This window comes from Diuraphis noxia, unplaced genomic scaffold (genome assembly GCF_037042655.1).
Source record: "Diuraphis noxia isolate RWA-SAM2 unplaced genomic scaffold, SU_Dnox_SAM2 contig0003, whole genome shotgun sequence".
NCBI lineage: Eukaryota > Metazoa > Arthropoda > Insecta > Hemiptera > Aphididae > Diuraphis > Diuraphis noxia.
In genome coordinates, this window is record NW_028301713.1 from 43,355,362 (window position 1) to 43,372,812 (window position 17,451).

General features: G+C 26.3%; 4 protein-coding genes across 5 annotated transcripts; 3 read left to right on the forward strand and 1 right to left on the reverse strand.

Moving 5' to 3' along the window:
- Nucleotides 1-76: 76 nt before the first annotated feature.
- On the forward strand, nucleotides 77-1,430 carry LOC149057415 (transmembrane protein 186). The gene is made up of 3 exons (XM_089224706.1): nucleotides 77-555; nucleotides 877-1,022; nucleotides 1,091-1,430. Exons 1-3 carry the CDS (start codon nucleotides 407-409, stop codon nucleotides 1,393-1,395), a joined length of 600 nt encoding a protein of 199 aa, XP_089080832.1. The 5' UTR covers nucleotides 77-406; the 3' UTR covers nucleotides 1,396-1,430.
- Nucleotides 1,431-3,058: 1,628 nt separating this feature from the next.
- On the reverse strand, nucleotides 3,059-5,944 carry LOC107162410 (E3 ubiquitin-protein ligase RING1-like). The gene is made up of 3 exons (XM_089224705.1): nucleotides 5,471-5,944; nucleotides 4,769-5,373; nucleotides 3,059-4,285 (listed from the first exon to the last, which is right to left on the reverse strand). Exons 1-3 carry the CDS (start codon nucleotides 5,665-5,667, stop codon nucleotides 4,080-4,082), a joined length of 1,008 nt encoding a protein of 335 aa, XP_089080831.1. The 5' UTR covers nucleotides 5,668-5,944; the 3' UTR covers nucleotides 3,059-4,079.
- A 6,560-nt stretch (nucleotides 5,945-12,504) lies between these two features.
- LOC107162417 (PI-PLC X domain-containing protein 3) lies at nucleotides 12,505-14,978 on the forward strand. Of its 2 annotated transcripts, none has more exons than XM_015509298.2 (5): nucleotides 12,505-12,878; nucleotides 13,195-13,278; nucleotides 13,431-13,605; nucleotides 14,029-14,317; nucleotides 14,569-14,978. In XM_015509298.2, the coding sequence occupies exons 2-5, from the start codon at nucleotides 13,197-13,199 to the stop codon at nucleotides 14,947-14,949; spliced, it is 927 nt and encodes a 308-aa protein (XP_015364784.2). In that variant the 5' UTR covers nucleotides 12,505-12,878; nucleotides 13,195-13,196; the 3' UTR covers nucleotides 14,950-14,978. The 2 variants fall into 2 exon arrangements, with proteins under 2 accessions (XP_015364784.2, XP_089079048.1); XM_089222922.1 differs by having other exon boundaries at nucleotides 12,511-12,878; nucleotides 14,681-14,859.
- A 129-nt stretch (nucleotides 14,979-15,107) lies between these two features.
- LOC107162433 (zinc finger SWIM domain-containing protein 7-like) lies at nucleotides 15,108-16,673 on the forward strand. The gene has a single exon (XM_015509332.2). The coding sequence runs from the start codon at nucleotides 15,120-15,122 to the stop codon at nucleotides 15,540-15,542; it is 423 nt and encodes a 140-aa protein (XP_015364818.1). The 5' UTR covers nucleotides 15,108-15,119; the 3' UTR covers nucleotides 15,543-16,673.
- The last annotated feature ends 778 nt before the right edge of the window (nucleotides 16,674-17,451 follow it).

The following is a 17,451-nucleotide window of genomic DNA, read 5'->3' on the forward strand; positions in this document are numbered from 1 at the left end:
CCTTATACGGTATAAGGCACTGAACTCTATAGAGTTCAGTGGGTATAAGGTCTATGGTGGCGATACCTTACCAAAATATTATGTCTCTGATAGTGATATTGCGATAAAGATAAAAAAAAAAACAAAATAAATATTAAATATAGTCAATTTGCATTTTGCAATATTCATAATACATAAGTATTAAGTCTGTATTTAATATTTATTCGTTACGACAGTTTGCAGTGACAAGTTATGCTATTTTGTTTTTAAATTAAATTTATTGCAGTTATATTATTATTATTTTTCTTATATATCACCCACAAATCATATTGATTAACGATCATCGGATCATAGAATATCAACTGTATATTAATTTATTATTTAAATATACAAGATTTAAACTAGAGCCACAGAGTTAACAGATACAATGTTACTATTACCAAAATGTATAAATACAATTGTACTAAACAATATAAAGCGAAGTTTCATGACAAAGTCATATGGTTTAATGTATTCTAATGTTAATCAAGTTACTAATAAACATGCTAAAGACGATAAATTTATTCCTATTTATAAGTAAGAATGATCATCTTTTAAAAAGTAGTTACTTCTTAAATTATTAAATTAATTTTAGTTTTAGATGTATATTAACTATAAACCAATATCTATAATAAACACATATAATTTTTTTTTTATAATATGAAGTTGTTTGAAATATTAATAACTATTTAGTTATAATAATAACAGTAATTGATTTTTGCAACATTTTGGTTATTCATAATAATTTTATCTATTTATTATATTCATTGTCATTAATGTTTAATACTAACAATAATCATTTCCATTTACTTTTTAATATTTTAGTTATATTATATTATAACTTTGCTATTATTTCAGAACACCACATATGAAGTTTTTCATCGGTTTAAATAAAATGAAAAAATACCAAATTGTAGGACTATTTTTTTGGATTCCAATGTGTGTTAGTTTGAATATGCTAAGCTATTTAAATTCAGAAGAAGTAATTTGTGCATCATTAATTGGTAAGCACCATAAAAATTCTTTTACATTAATTTTTGAAAAATGTTTATTGTAATTTATTTATTTTCAGGTTTAGGTTTAACAGCTGGCTTACATATTGCATCTTGGATAATATCAAATAATCTTGTTGTTTTTGTATACATAAGTGAAGACGACCAAAGATGTCGGATGTCATATATATCTTATTGGGGGAATCGGGAGGAATTATATTGTAACATTGAAGATATAAAACCTATTGAAATTTCTAAATTAAGTCTTTTAAATCACAAAATTAATTTGAATGAAAGTTCAATCACTCTTAAACTAATAACACGCAACTCAACCATTTTAAATAATGCTAGATTTAGAAAAGTGTTTGGTAGTGATGTCATATGAAAAATAAATTAAAATTGAGTCTTTTACCTTAAAAAGTTTTTAATTTTTTTAATCAAGCTATTAACTACCTATGCCAATAACTTATTTACACAATTCGTAGATCTGTATTAAATCAAAAGTTAATGATAATAATAATAATAATAATGAATCCTCTAACGGACACCTCCCAATAGTGGGTCAATATTGATTTTCTTGGGAATCAACTACAATTTTTCTACAATTTGAACTCTCTGAATAATAGACAAAGTTTTAGAAACCGAGAGTGTCCAGTATTTAAAGGTTTCACTGTATTGTAATATTATAATTATTGAATATTAATAATACAATAAATGCAATGTTTTTGGCAAAAATGAATTCAACCCACCCACCATATTAATTATAGTAAAATAAATTATTACAATACCAATTTAAATAGGTATATTTTAAAATATACTTATTGACATACGCTGACTGATCTTTGCTTATAATCGCTTTTCATACATAGGCGCCGACTCCGCGGGGGCAAAGGGGGCGATCGCCCCCGTACATTGATTTAACGGGGGCAAAAGTATTATTTCGCCCCCGTGCCCCGTTGTGTACAATAATAATTATTTGGTTAAAATACCAGATTATAACATGAAAATATTCATTAGAACATCAACGATTGTATATTTGTATATTACCTAAATATGATCTATAAATACTATAGATCGCTTGACGCTCACTACTATTTGGTTTTATATTTTGTCTAAAAATACATCTGCCATTTTAATTTTTCCCGAAATATAGTGACTATAGTGATTTTATTACCATTATAGTATATAAACTAAAAATTTTCAATTCAAATAATATTATTTATAAATTATAAACAAATATATTTATAGCACCCTAGAGGAGTAAAGGATAGAGTTAAGGGACAATTTGGTAATTACTTCTCCCGGTAAGCAAACTACAGCATACTATAGAATTTTTTTTCATTTAATAGAAGAGTTTGCACCTGTGCTAATATCTAAAAGTCGGCGCCTCTGTTTTCATATATGTTAATTTATCATTGAATTTAAATTTAACACTTACAATACTTACATTATAGTTTAATGGTTATCGTGGTATTATATAAGACTGTGGTGCTTACAGTGACATATAATCAATGACTATTTATTAGGGTTTTTTATGGTTGTATATGGTAACTTAAACATTTAATACATGATATAATTATGTATTAATGTTATTTCATTATTTAATATACATAGGCGCAAATAGAGGGGGAGGCTTTAGGATCTGAGCCCCCAAAAATTTCCTAATTGTTGTTTAAAGCTTATTCAATATTATTAAAGTTGGGTTTTAGTCCCCCCCCCAAATCTCAAACACTATTTGCGCCTATGTTAATGTATATATTATGTAGTAATAAGCAGAATAATTAAATATAAAATACATAAGATACCTTTTAAAATGTAATCATTCCAATCCTCTGAATCATTTGTTTCAGTTTGATTAACATTATCTTGATATTAACTTTAATACTAAAATGTTACTAATCCAGCTATACACCTTAAATTTGTCATGGATTATAATAATTTATATTGTCATAACCACTTCATTCAAATAAAGAATGCAGGCATTCAAAACTAAGACTTTTGAGATTCTGATTTTATAAGATAACAAATTAATTTCACAATGCAACAAATTAAAATTTTACATCCCACAAATTTATTTTTTATTAATTTTATATAATTATTGTAACATAATAAAATAATATAGACGATAATGTAAATATAATAAAATTAAATAATACAAATTTTGTTTGAATTGTAATTTTTTAAACGATAAAGCTACAGGTTATTCCTTAATACCTATAACTGCTATAAGTACTACATTTTCAAATCTTAGAAATTAAAATGTCTTATTTTTAATGCAATGATAACATAACCCATAATTTATAAGCTACTGCTATATAATATTGATGAGTTAGGTCCAAGGCATATCCACTATACATCCTATTTATCTCCCAATCAATAGCTACATTGATAAAATGTGTATGACATGTGTTAATTAAATACAATTTTAATATATTTGAATTAAAAATAAAATGTTGACCATCAAATCTAAAATGCAAATAAAAGAATAATTTTTACTTAATCTATTAGCTTATTAATTAAATGAAATAATTTTAAATAACATGTATTTATGTGAATTGATTTGATTTTAAAATAATAAATATAAATTATTACTATAAAAGTTAGTAACAGTATTGTCGATAACTGTACTGATGATTGTACTTTTCTTTTTAACAATTAATTAAACATATCTTACTATTTCTTAATTATTAGTTATACACTTTTACCTTAATACAAATATAGTAAGCAATAATAATACAAATATTTACTATAAATTAAAATTAACTGTTAATATTTGAAAGAAAAATAATAATTACTGAAGTACACAAACAATAAAAAAAATCAAAGTATACATTTACAATATAAAAAGTATATATTTTTTTTTAATGACTTAATTTATAAATTTTATATTTATAGTTATACTATAATCTAAATTATTAAAATTATTGAAAAAATTGAAAAAACTTATGTAATAACAAAGTAAATTAAACAATGTAAGGTATTATAAACTTTTATTTGTATTAATATTTGTTAACAAATAAAAATATAATAAAATATAATTATAAAAAACCAATATAAGAAATAAATAATTTAAGTGAAAGAATAAAACATTTCCAGCGGCTTATTAACTTTCCAAAACTTATCGTGTACATTTCGAAGTGTTTGGTTGCCATTTAGAGGAACAAATTGATCTGCAGTGGGTGCAACATAGATCAAAAAATTAAGAGCTCGTTCTGGAAGTTCTGGGCCAAGGTCTAACGTCAATCGCATTGCTAAATACTTACTCAAATGATCAACTAAAACAAAAAATCATGTATATATAATGACTGTTTTAAAAAATTTGACCTGTGCTACTTAATTATATCTAGAATAATTGGTTATTATTCATGGGTTTAATTATTTACATATAAAATTGAAAGCTACAGAAAAAAAAATTGTAGAATAGAACCTATACAATTTCAAATTTCTTTAAAATAGTATTAGATTCTGAACGAAGTGATGAATGTATTGATTTTACAATGATGTGTACATAGGCACCCGCAGAAATTTTTCTAGGGGGAGGGGGCAATGTTAAGATTTGAGGATACATATTATAATTTTACTAGGTGTTTTAAAATAAGAAACTTTTTTATTATACTCGTATACAATATATTATATTTTATTATATTACAACTTATTTTATGCTTTAAATTTGTTGTATAGTATATAGTAATTTATCTTGAAACATTCAATTAAAAATAATATTTAGAAAAAGAAAATTTTTAATTTTAAAGACTTACCAGTTGCATTAGCTGTTGTTTTTATATAACGTACAGAGTTTTCTTTCAAAACTCTGATCAATTGATTATCACTAGCCATTTCTGTAGGATGAGGTTTAAATACTAGTTCTATTTCATCAACTGATACACCTTTTGATGTACCATCACATTCTGTTATATCCGAGGTGTCAACGGTTGAAGCAGGTCCTTCTTTTTCTGAGATCATAACAGATTTCATTTTCTTTGCAACTTTTGTTTGTACCATTGTTCTTGTTACATTATCTCGACTTGAACTATTTGAAGGTTTTGAAGTAGTTGATGAACTACTTTCATTTAATTCTTCACTTTGGTTTTTTTTGGTTCGTTGTAGTCGATTTTGAGTTTGTAATTTAATACCTTCATTTATTGACTGAACCAAATTGGCCTGACTATGACTCTTATTTAATTTTTCCAATACTCTAGTCTGATGTGCTTCATATTCATCACGGCTTGGATAGATCTTAGATATGAGAAGATCAAAATTTGGATCAGGGCGTAAAGAACGTTTAGATACAAGTTTCTTACGACAAGTAGGGCATTCTTTATTACCCGAACGAAGAGCAGTTACAATACAGTCTGAACAAAATCTAAAAACAAATACAGTTATATTAGTAAATTATATGATTAATTATAATATATTATAAATTAAAATATACCTAATATGTAATTTTATTTTATAGTTACCTGTGGAGACATTCTTTAGTAGTCATTGTTTTTTTCAACATGTCTAAACATATTGGACACATTAGTTCACTATGTAGACTTCGCGGGGATACAGCAATTTCGGTGTTGTCTGTAATAGCTTCTTGAGGAGATCTATGCAATTCGTATAGTGAAAGTTCCCAAGTTTTAGTAAGACCCATTGGATCTGCTGAAGCCATGTTTAAAACAAATTTTTTTTACAATCAGATTCAATAAATTACCCTATAAAGTATTAGAAATACTTTATTTAATAAAATACTCAATAAGAATAATAATAACAACAATATATAAATTAATTTAACTATATAAATAAAATATTTGTAAATATTATAATTTATAACTTTTAGTTTAATATTATAAAATAATGTTCAAAAGAATAAGTTGATCATATTAAGAGCATAATATACAACTATACAAATACAATTACACAAAATTAGGTTTAGTATTAATAAAAAATAGTTAATACTGTATTCAGTGTATTGTTGTCATAAACGACAAAATTACACAAACTTAACTCAAACCAGAATTCAGAACTGATACAATTAATTCGATAGTTAAAAAGTAACTAAAACAATCGATTATTAACGACAAAACAATTTTATTTATAACTAATTATTTAAATTTAAGGTACCAATAATACAGTAGAAGTGAGAAAATAATGAATTTAATTAAAATTATTGAAGGTACATTTTTAAATTTAAATTAATTTAAAATGTGTTACTGTCAAAATATTAGGATAATATTCCATTGCTAAGCGATTGTTGGTGTAAACAAAAGCTGAATTTATAATATCGATTTTTGTTATCATTAAAAAATTCCAAATTATTTTTATCACTAAATAAGTACTACGAAAATATTTACATTTTAATTTTTAATTCAACATTTCAATATTTGTAATCAATAATCACCACTAGTGTCTAATTCTATTATTCTATTAATGAAAATCTTTTGACTGCCTCGTCGGATTTATAAATCATAATGGTTTGAAAAATGGGCGGTCTAAATGTATCTATTCATTCAATATTCATACTCAAATAAGGAATATGCCTAAACAGTAAACATAACCCTTAACTTACATCCAACACTGTCAAATACTTGGGCAATGGCCTTAATAGTTGGTACTCGACAAAAGACTGACACTGACTGGGTTAAATACTAACCTTTAATAATCGCATGTACATGCTCAGACCTCTTTAATTCGAATTTCGAAATAAATACACTCCACGCCAAATACCAAACTACCAACTAATTTATAAATTACTCAAATCTATCTGGACAAATGGACCTCAACTATGGGGTGCGTTAAAAAAATTTAACACTTGTAGGATTCAAAATTATCAAAATACATCACTGACGACTTTTCCAATGCTCCGCTCTATTTTACCTCTGTTTTAACTCTTCATAATGACCTATCGATTTTCGAGCCTACTAACCTAGCCGAAGAGGAAGCGCATATCTGCTACACTCGCCTCAAAATCCCATAAACGACTCCATCTCATACTTACCTTCTCATAAAAAATCTTTTCATTCTTACACTTCCAGGAAATCCCAGACTAATGCAGAAAAAAATTCCCGGTGATTAAACTTTTAACTTTCAGCATTATCCACATAAAAATACTCAAAATAAACGCGATCAAGATGTAATTTCAACTGACCGATTGGCAATTAGTTGTTATTTTTTTGAGTTCCGAACTTCCGGTATAAGATAATAATTTCTCCTTTTTATGATCTTCGTAGATCGATAATAATTACGTAATTTGGACTAAGAATGTTTTTCCAATGTAGGTACTTACATATTGGTAGGTTCAAGGTACCTATACGATTTGAGTTTATGAACTTATTTCGATAGTAATAAATAAATGTTATACTGCTATAGCGATTATATTATATATTATATAATAAGAACAGCCTATACTACAAATAAATAAAATTGTGCTCGCTAATTTGTTGACACGTGTCAATACATAACTGTATTGTTTAGGTGCATTTTTAATTTAGTGATGTTTAAATTTGTAATTTGTCTAGACGAGAAACCAATTTCTTAGATTGTCGAGGAGATAGGTACCTGTACCGAGGAAGATGGGTGAAGATTCCTACTATGATCACTCTAAGATATATCTGATTGACGATTATAGTTGGTAAGTTGAGTGTGACGTTCTAGATTAAATTGGAAATGAATGAAATTACACAGCTTTTGAAATGTATATATACTAGCATTACTAGCAAAGTAGCAATAAGCTATAAACTATCATTCGTTTCCTGGTTTCATCACTTATTAACGCGAAAGTCAATGCCTAAGAATGATACAACATGTTCAGATAATAATGTAATTTAAAACTATTATGTTAATATTTTATTATTATATCACAATATTATGTAAAAAACAAAAGAAAATACTTATTATTATGCGCTTAAACAGCTACCTAGATAGGAACGCCTAAATGATAATAAAACAAAAAAAAATCGCGAGAAATTGACTTTAACCAATTTCCTTGCTGTTGAGATTCCGCGGATTCTGGATCCGGAAAACGAGAAAAATATACGAGTCACACTGATACAGCTATACTTACTACGGTACAAGCTTACCAGTCAACAGAGGTCGTACTATTACAATATAGCAAAAGATTAATAAAATAATCAAAATTAATATTTAGCGTCTTCGTGTGTATGACACGTACACGAGACAAAATTTTCATCCCTACCATTATATTTTGTAATTTTTTTTCGATATCGCGACATGCCGACTTCCTTCAATTCCTTAGTTTTCAGATACGCGACTTTTTAAGTTTGAGTTGAAATTTGTTGTCGATGTCCCGTGCGTTTGAATTCCTGGTCGAATTTTTCTCAATTCAGTTGAAAAACGGTCGAACGAGGTCTAAAATTTATCAATGGATAACTAAATGATTTTTAATATTATCCATACGGACCATACGACAGACTGGTGTGCTGTTGCCAACCATGCAGAAACATAGATGGTCAGATGGAATTAATTCTACTTGGATAACTATTGGTTTCGTTTGAAAATTTGAAATAGAGTACTTATTCATATTATATGGGACCGTATTGTTCTGCAGCGATACAAGTAACCACATATAATATAGGTATATTTTTTCCATGCAAGCTATGAATTATTAGTTAATACTGTTAATAGCATCAACTAAGATAATCTTAGTTCGTGGTGAATCTTAGATCATATACGTAAGTTCGTATGTAAATCACATAGTGATCTAAGCGGTGAATAGTATTACAATCTAGTCAATCTACAATCCAAGATAATCTCATGATAAATTAAACAGGTATGTCAGCAATTTATCGGTTTTTAGACTAATCGCGCACCCACCCTCCGCCCTGCCATGTACTGTGACGTAAGCATTTCTCCGTTTCTCATTGGTCCGCCGCTGCGATTCTGCGATCGTGCTCGTGCTCCCATGGCCCATCTCATCTGCTTAGCATGACCCATATGATAAATTATATAATTATTATAATTATTTTATTACAACAATATTATTATGATTATTTAATTTATCATGGTATGACCAATATTCTTATATAAGCTTTCCATCATATTATTCATATATACGATATACATGATATAGTATTACAGTAGGTAGGTACTTAGTAGTATCACAGAATAGACGAAATTTCATCTATTCTGTGGTAGTATTTTATAATATAAATATTTTAAATACTTAATGACAACTCAGGCATTTTACCCACACCACCAACACAGTACACATGATTTTACCGGTAGACAACCAAACGTCTGAGTAAAATTTTGTAGTTAAAAAGTTAAAGGTAAAAAGTTTGGACTTTTTTACCACGATTTGATTTTACAATCTGACTTACAACAATTTCAACTTTAAACGCTCATTATAAAATATTAATATGACTATTTTATTTTTTATTTCTGAGTGGAGCGATGAATGTATTGATTTTACAATGATGTTATTTTTTTTGTCGTCTGCACATTTTGGTGCAGTAAAAATGCTTCCGTTTCCTATTTTAGCAATTTTTCTAGTAGAAAAGTGAATTTTAGTTGGTGCTTGGGGAGTTGGGGCTCGATATAACAAGTAAAACTGTCATTCACTCATTCCCTTGAAAATCTGGAGGTATAGCGAATAAGTAAATGTATTTTGGTCCTCTCGATAAAGCGAAAATTTTTAATTAAAGCTTTCGCGATGTAATGAACTTTAACAATTTTGGTGCTTGTAAGCACAAGTTACACTGCAATAATATCATTATATTACGAATTAATTATTTTTAGAAATATAAGATACACGTTTGCTGATGTATAATGACTACGAAAAATATAAAATTAAAATAAATAGCTTATTATTATTACTGAGGTTTCCGGCGATTATCATGTATAAGATAAAATTCATATATCTAAGGTAATGACGAAGTAGAACATAGGCTCAATTAGGGGGGACTTGGGTATGCTGAGCCCCCTTAGTTTTATCCGTAGTCTCCCAGCTTTTTAATCATACTTTAGCTTAAAACATTAAGTATCAGGGTATGTGCTGGTGAAACAATTTTAGCCCTCCCTCGCAGAAAAATGTCTCTAGGTGCTTATATCAAAAAAATCTTCTGAAGTGCCTTCCGTAACATTAACGGAAGCAAAATCAGATCTTTGCGCCAACTTAAGTTCTTTTCAGAGACATAATAATATCGATGTCAGAGGGTGTGTTTTTTTATATTTTAAACATGTAAAACATTATTGACCGGTTTAGATCAAGTCATAAAGTGGGCAGTGGCACATCGGAAAAGAATTGATTTAAAAAAAAAAAAATGTATAGGTACATAAATAAGTAATAAACAATAAATATTCGTGTGTTCCTATGTATTTATTATTAATTGAAAATGAGCATCTGTATTAATATGTATGGCAATTATTATAATTGTATGTCATTCGATTTAAATTTCGTTGGTTTATTATCTGGTTTATAATCTTGACATCTCGACAGTTATAAACAGAGTATAAGACATTACATATAATTCAATATCATTAAATAGGTAATAAATTATAATGTAAATGATTTACATTGTAATTTAATAAATATTAAACGGGCAAGATGGAATTATACTCGTTATATTATCATTAAGTATTTAATTTTTAAGAATGATATTTAAGTATCTAAAAAGTATAATGTCTTTTATTATGCTTAAGATTAAGTTAATTAAATGTAATTAATTTAATCATCACTATAATATACTCAGATACAAAAGTAGTTCCAGATAGGAGTTTTTAATAAATTAATATTTATATAACACCATTTGATGTAAAGAACAGCTCACAGATATACGTTAGTTATACCTATAGCAAACTTAAGTGACATAAATTTGTTTAAATTCATTAGAAAATACTCTGTACCTATAAGTAATTGAAAGTTAGTAATAATGCCAAAGTGCGTTTTTGAAAATTGTGATAGTGGTAGTAGGAAGAAAGGAAAAAAGGCGGGTAAGTCGTGTATGTCGCTCTGCTGTACAGTAGGTTACAAGTGGGTTACTGTAATGGATGGAATTAAATTTGAATCCAATGATATTATATCATTGTATACAAAAAACGATTCTGAGCGAAGACGGTTTATCTGTCTAGGATATATTATAGATTATTAAAAATTTTCAAATCTTAGATTTAAAAAGAAAATTTTTTATGAATTTCTAGTTTGAAATAATTTGCGAATTTTCGTGATTTTTACATATGTTGTCAAAATTCAAACTTTGAATGCTTATAAAAAAAAATTGTGACTATGAATTTATTTTATTTTTCAACTGCTATTGTAACAATATGTTAAGAGCCTTGTATTAAATTTTCAAAATTTTCTGCCTAACAAATAAATTTTTATCGATATTAATTTTAAAAAAACTTATAATAGAATAGTTATGAATAGTTCAACTTAAGTCGAAATTTTTTGAAAATTGCATGGTGGATAGAATATACTTATATAAACATTAGGTGAAAATTTCATGTATCTATGGTCATTTGTTTTAAAGTTACATCAAAAACCAAAATCGATTTTGTCGAAAAATGAGCGTGCGTAAAATTTCCCGTTTTTCCCTTAATTTTTAGTTTGTTTTTCTCAATTAAGTATTAAGAATTTTTTACTTTTGACCCCCCAAAGTACCAACTAGATTCACTTTCTGAATAAGTTTTGCTATAGTCGTCATCTTATAGTTTTTACCATCGAAATTGTTCTTATAATCAGATTCATAAATAGACTATTTTTAATTTATCCGAATATTTTTTTAATTAAATATAATATTTTTATTCTCAGTACTTAACTTTTAACATAGGAAAAATGTATTACCACGTAGCGCTAGTATCACTAATAGACAAAAAAAGATTAATAAAAAAATATTAATTTAAACAAAAGTTATTCCAAAAGTCAGTTCTATAATATGTTACACCTTGTATTCTGTATAGGTAGTTTTGCATTGGCGGGATTACGGACTATATAAGCTATTATACTTATCTTAGTTCGTGGCGGGAATTTTTTTTAATCTTATTGCCTATCAGTTTCTACTATAGCCACAGATTATATTATCTGTGCAAATAGGAATATTGGTATATAACAATTTATTTTATATATCTGTATTCTGTGGCAGTGTGGCTATAGTTAACAGTTGTTCTTGTTATAGTTGTTACTCGTTATTCAATAGGTACTTAAATATCAATATTGTCTATGCTGCTCTGCTATTAAATTAATGCTATAATCTATTCAGACATTAGCTAGTAGTTAAGTATTCGGCTGTTGGACGACTTTCATCATATTATATATTTCCTATTTCCAAAATTATTTTTTGTTATTAATTATTTTCTTAAATTCAAATTTAAAATCTCAGTGTTCGGTAGTTGGTGACGTCTTTATCTCACGAATTGTAAATTTGTAATAATCGTAATAATGTATCTGGATTCAATCATGTTTGTGATTGTAATATTACAGATTGTGTATAATATAATTATTAAAGTAAGAATTATTAAATCTTAAATTGTTTACCATAGACCGTAGAAAGTAGTTACTAGTTTGTAAATCTAGTACAGTATGTCGATCGTTTATATTGTATAATCGTGACTATTTAACTCTTGACAGTTTCCCCTTCTATGGCTAGTTATTACCCATATGCCCATAAATATAGTAATATAGTATTATAGACTATAGAGAATAATACTTATCAATTTATATGTCACATGTCACATCCTGGTTTTATTATTATTTACTAAGAAGGTTATGATTTTTTGTCACAGTCCATTGTCAATTATTCTTGAGTTTATTTTCATTGAAGTAACAATATTTGTATGAATTGCACCATCGTACAATCCATACTGTCTCAGATACTGTGTGGTTAGGTTAAATATTATTTGCAAATTATATAGATGTTAATATATGAGGTAGGTGTTAATCAATAATCTTTATAAAAAATAGACTGAATATTTATTTAATATGCATTAGTAATTTTTCAACATTTTGTATGTGTTGAAATTATTTTCTATAGCATTTTATCTAACATACATATTTTAATTGCTTACTTAATAGGTTATATATTAATATGTGATCTACATACTTCTCAAAAAATGTTTTGAATTTTTTTTTCTCAACTCATAAATATAACTCAATGTGTCATATTCATTAATAATAACTATTATTTCTCCTAAAATGTATTACTTAGGTTATTTAAAGTTAAATGTATTTTATATTTTGTTTTAGAAATGAAGTTAAATCAAGAGTATTGGGTATCAGAACTACCAACACCGCTTACATTTATTCCAATTACACAATTAGCAATTCCAGGTATTATTTTAAATTAATAACTTTTTGTGGTAATTAATGTGTATAAAGTTAAGAGACTGAGAAACCCATAATAGTGTGCCTTATAAATTATTACCATAAGGATTTGTTAAAACATTTTGTATGTATATATAAACTGATAAACTACGTCTTAGGATCTCACGATTCATTTTCGTACACCATCACACCTCATAGCAAATTAGGGCCAGATGCATCAAGACTTGTAAAATATTTAAACGGCCTGTTAGGACCTGTCATGCGACGATTTGTCTACAAATGGTCTATTACTCAGAAATGTAATATTCAAACTCAACTACATCTTGGAATAAGGTAATTTAAATATTAATTTTGTTTTGATTTTTAACTTACTTCAGTTGGTTAGTAGTACCATTTTAGATACTACGATGTTCGATAAAAATTATTATACTTGACTTCTGAATTGACCTAATTTACTGTATAATATATTGTAATTAATTTACGCTTAACAACTTCATGATGTTAAAAATTTTTATTAAATCAATAAGTTTGATGACCTTGTATGTCAGAAACACTTTAAAATAAAAATAATTCTGAATTGACCAATAATTGATTGTGTCAAAATTAATTTTTTTTTACATAAGATGTTTATATTATATTAGCCATATATTTTTCAGTGGATATAACATTTAATTTAATTAGAAATATAAAATAAATAATATATTTTATTTGTAGTCTAAAATCGTGGCTAAAAATATTTTTATAATTGTTCTCCAGGTATTTTGATTTGAGGATGGCAACTAAACCAAATGATACTAATTTTTACACAGTTCATGCACTTTATGGTGATCCAGTTATAAAGGAATTGGCGAATATAAAAGAATTTTTGGTGACACATACCAAAGAGATTCTCATATTAGATTTTCAACATTTTTTCAATTTCTCAGAAGCAGACCACAATCGATTATTGTCAGTTTTGAAATTACTATTCAATAGTATGATTTGTCCTTATTTATATCCAATTGAGATGCTTAACTTAAATACAATGAGAGCAAATAATTGGCAGGTAATATAATAGATATTATCAATTAAAATTCATACTTATTATTTAGTGCTTAAAATATATTAAAATACTATAATATAATAATATAAAAAAGTTTATATAGTATGCTCATCATATCACTTTTTTTGTTAAACTTGTTAAGTAATTCAAATAAATGTTACTTGTAAAATTTCAATTTCAATTTTTTCTTAAGATATTAATACAATTGTATATAAATGAAAATTTCTAAATTAAATTTCTATTATTATTTGCAGGTAGTTATTATTTATAGACATTCCCAAGATGATATATTATTTTGGCCATCTTCACATTGGCCAACACCCTGGCCCCAAACCACATCTTATAAAAAATTAATAACATTTTTAGATTGTGGTCTCAAACAAAGAAAACCAAATGCAGGATATGTAACTCAGTGTCTATTTACTCCAGATGTAAAGTTTATAATGAGATATTTTTATTTAAATCTTCAATGTTGTTGTCGTTCATTAAATATTGCAATACCTAAATGGATAAATAATCAAAAAATAGGTTATGAGCATGGTGTAAACGTAATAATTGCAGACTTTATTAACAGCGATGAATTTAATTTTTGTGATATTGTTGTCCACCTGAATTATAAATTTTTAAAAACTTAAAAAAATACACATTGTTTTGTTTAGAATAATTTTTAATTATTAATTTATTCATGAGATAATATTTTTATTTATTGTGCTATAATATTTGGTAACTCAGTCTCGTGAAATCTTGTTTTATTAATGAACTAATTATAAACAAATTGTTAAATATTATTACAGAATACATTTAAATGACTAGTAGGCTACTACCTGCTATAGTCCACGAAGTATTGGATAATTTAAGAAAAGATTATGAACAACGATCTAGTATTGAAGAACTATTATTAAGCTTGAACTCAGTTTTTGGTTCAACATTGACTGAACATGCTCTAGAATTAATTGATGATGGTAGTGTGTTTTTAATTAAAAGTCACCAACGATGCATACTTCAAATAGTTGGTTCAAGAGGTGATATTTATACTATAATGGAAACAGCTAACTTTTGCACATGTAATTATTTCAAACATCAAGTTTTAAAAGATAAAGCATTGTGTTGCAAACATTTTTTAGCTGCTAAAATAGCATTGATTTTAGGAAGCTTCAAAACCAAAAATGAGACACCTGAAGGTATAACATCAATTATGATTTCTGCATATGGTAATCAAGAATTTTAGATGATTAATTATTACTTATAATGAATAATTTAAAATGAAATTATATTCTGTATATTTTTTAATTGTGTCATTTAGTATTTATGTAATATAGGAGAATACATGTCTAATAACTTGACATTTAATAAATATTGAGATATTTATATAGGTTATTAGTAATTTTATTTTTCTAAAAGTAAATAAAATATGGTTCTAAATCAATTGTAGTTAAATTTTTAGTATTATATTTTCTGACTGAATTTATGCCTTGCCACTAATAATAACTGAACCCAGACATTTGTATTGACTCAAAATTTAATTTTTTTTTGTGGGACTGATTTAATAGATTTTCCTAAAAATGTATGATAATCATGTTTAAATATTCAGGTTAAAAAGGGTACATGTATACATTTGTGAAAATGCTTGATAAGTTTATATAATTTTATTCAAATGATTATACAAACCATTATATAATACGTAAATACAAAAAAAATAAAAAATAAATATTTATAAGACATTTTATTTGATGGAATGGTGTTAGCCTTTATTTTTAGGAATATCCTAATTTTTCCTCAAAACATTTTAAACTTTTATTGTCTTATTTGTATTCTGCTAAAAGTCTGATGAAAAATCCAAGAATAATAGTCAAAGAAAAACATTAATTTATTTTTATGATTATTTTATAGGTATGCACTATGTAGATACTACAGTGGCATAATTATGGCGAGGGGGGAATGTCTAGGAAATTTAATGATTGTGTGGGGGTTATATCCCACCCTAGAATCAATTCCAAATGATGGTACTGAAGCATTATTATTTTTTATTAACACATGTTTAAATATACATAAGCGAATAATTAGAATCATTAATCGTATAAAAAAAGGTGGAAAAGTGGGTACCAATCTGATGTAAATCATGTTGTGTGTTTGTAATGAATGCTAATAATGTATTACTTAGTCACTAAGTTATTTAATATAAAAAAGTTGAATTCTTTTGTTGCCTAAAAATTGCATTTTAAAATGTCATTGTGTATATTATATAATAAAGTATACTTTAAAGAAATTAAATATGTTCTCACAAAATTATTTTATTGTACTTTGTCAAAAATTTAACTTTAAATGATAATTAAATAAATCTTGTGTTTTTTTGTTGATATTTTAACAATTTATGTAACATATTTTCAAACTGACCCAACTAAAAACTACTTTTCAACTATAATTTAAAAACAAACTGAAATAGGATTTGTGTTTGATTTTTTTTCATTATACTAAAACATGAAATAGGAATTTTGTATAACATTTTTCGATTTTCGATTGAACAAAAAATTTATTATTTATCGATAGTAACAAAAATTATAAGAGAAAATCGAAAAAAAATCTCATGGTTATAATCCTACATAAATAGCTAAAAAAAAAAGAGCGAAATATTTTGAAAATTGTATCATTAATGGAAAATTAATGTAGAAATATTTCATGAAAATTTACAATATCGAAAATTATCTATTTTTGAGTTAAAAAACTTCTATTTTTTTTCGAAGTATTTGAAAATTACTAAGAATTTCTTACTTTTGACCCTCAATAGTCAACAGTGGCCAGTACGTACCAACTAAATCAACTTCCTAAATTCACCCTTTATTGTGAAATAAATTCATTCATCACTTCACTCAGAATCTAAATTGGGGTGAACATGTCTAAAAAATAACTTAGTATTACTTCATCAGTAATAAAAATTGAACCATAAATATGTTAAACAGTAGGGTAGCAACCTATAATGGCACTATTGACATGAGTGCTGAAGGTGGCACGTTGGCTAATTCTCGCAGCTTGCAACGATTTTTTTCTTTAGTTACTTTATCAAAAAAATATCTACTATTTGTAAAAAAAGAATTCATCATTTATAAAAGATAGGAACTCGATTTAAGATATAATATTTA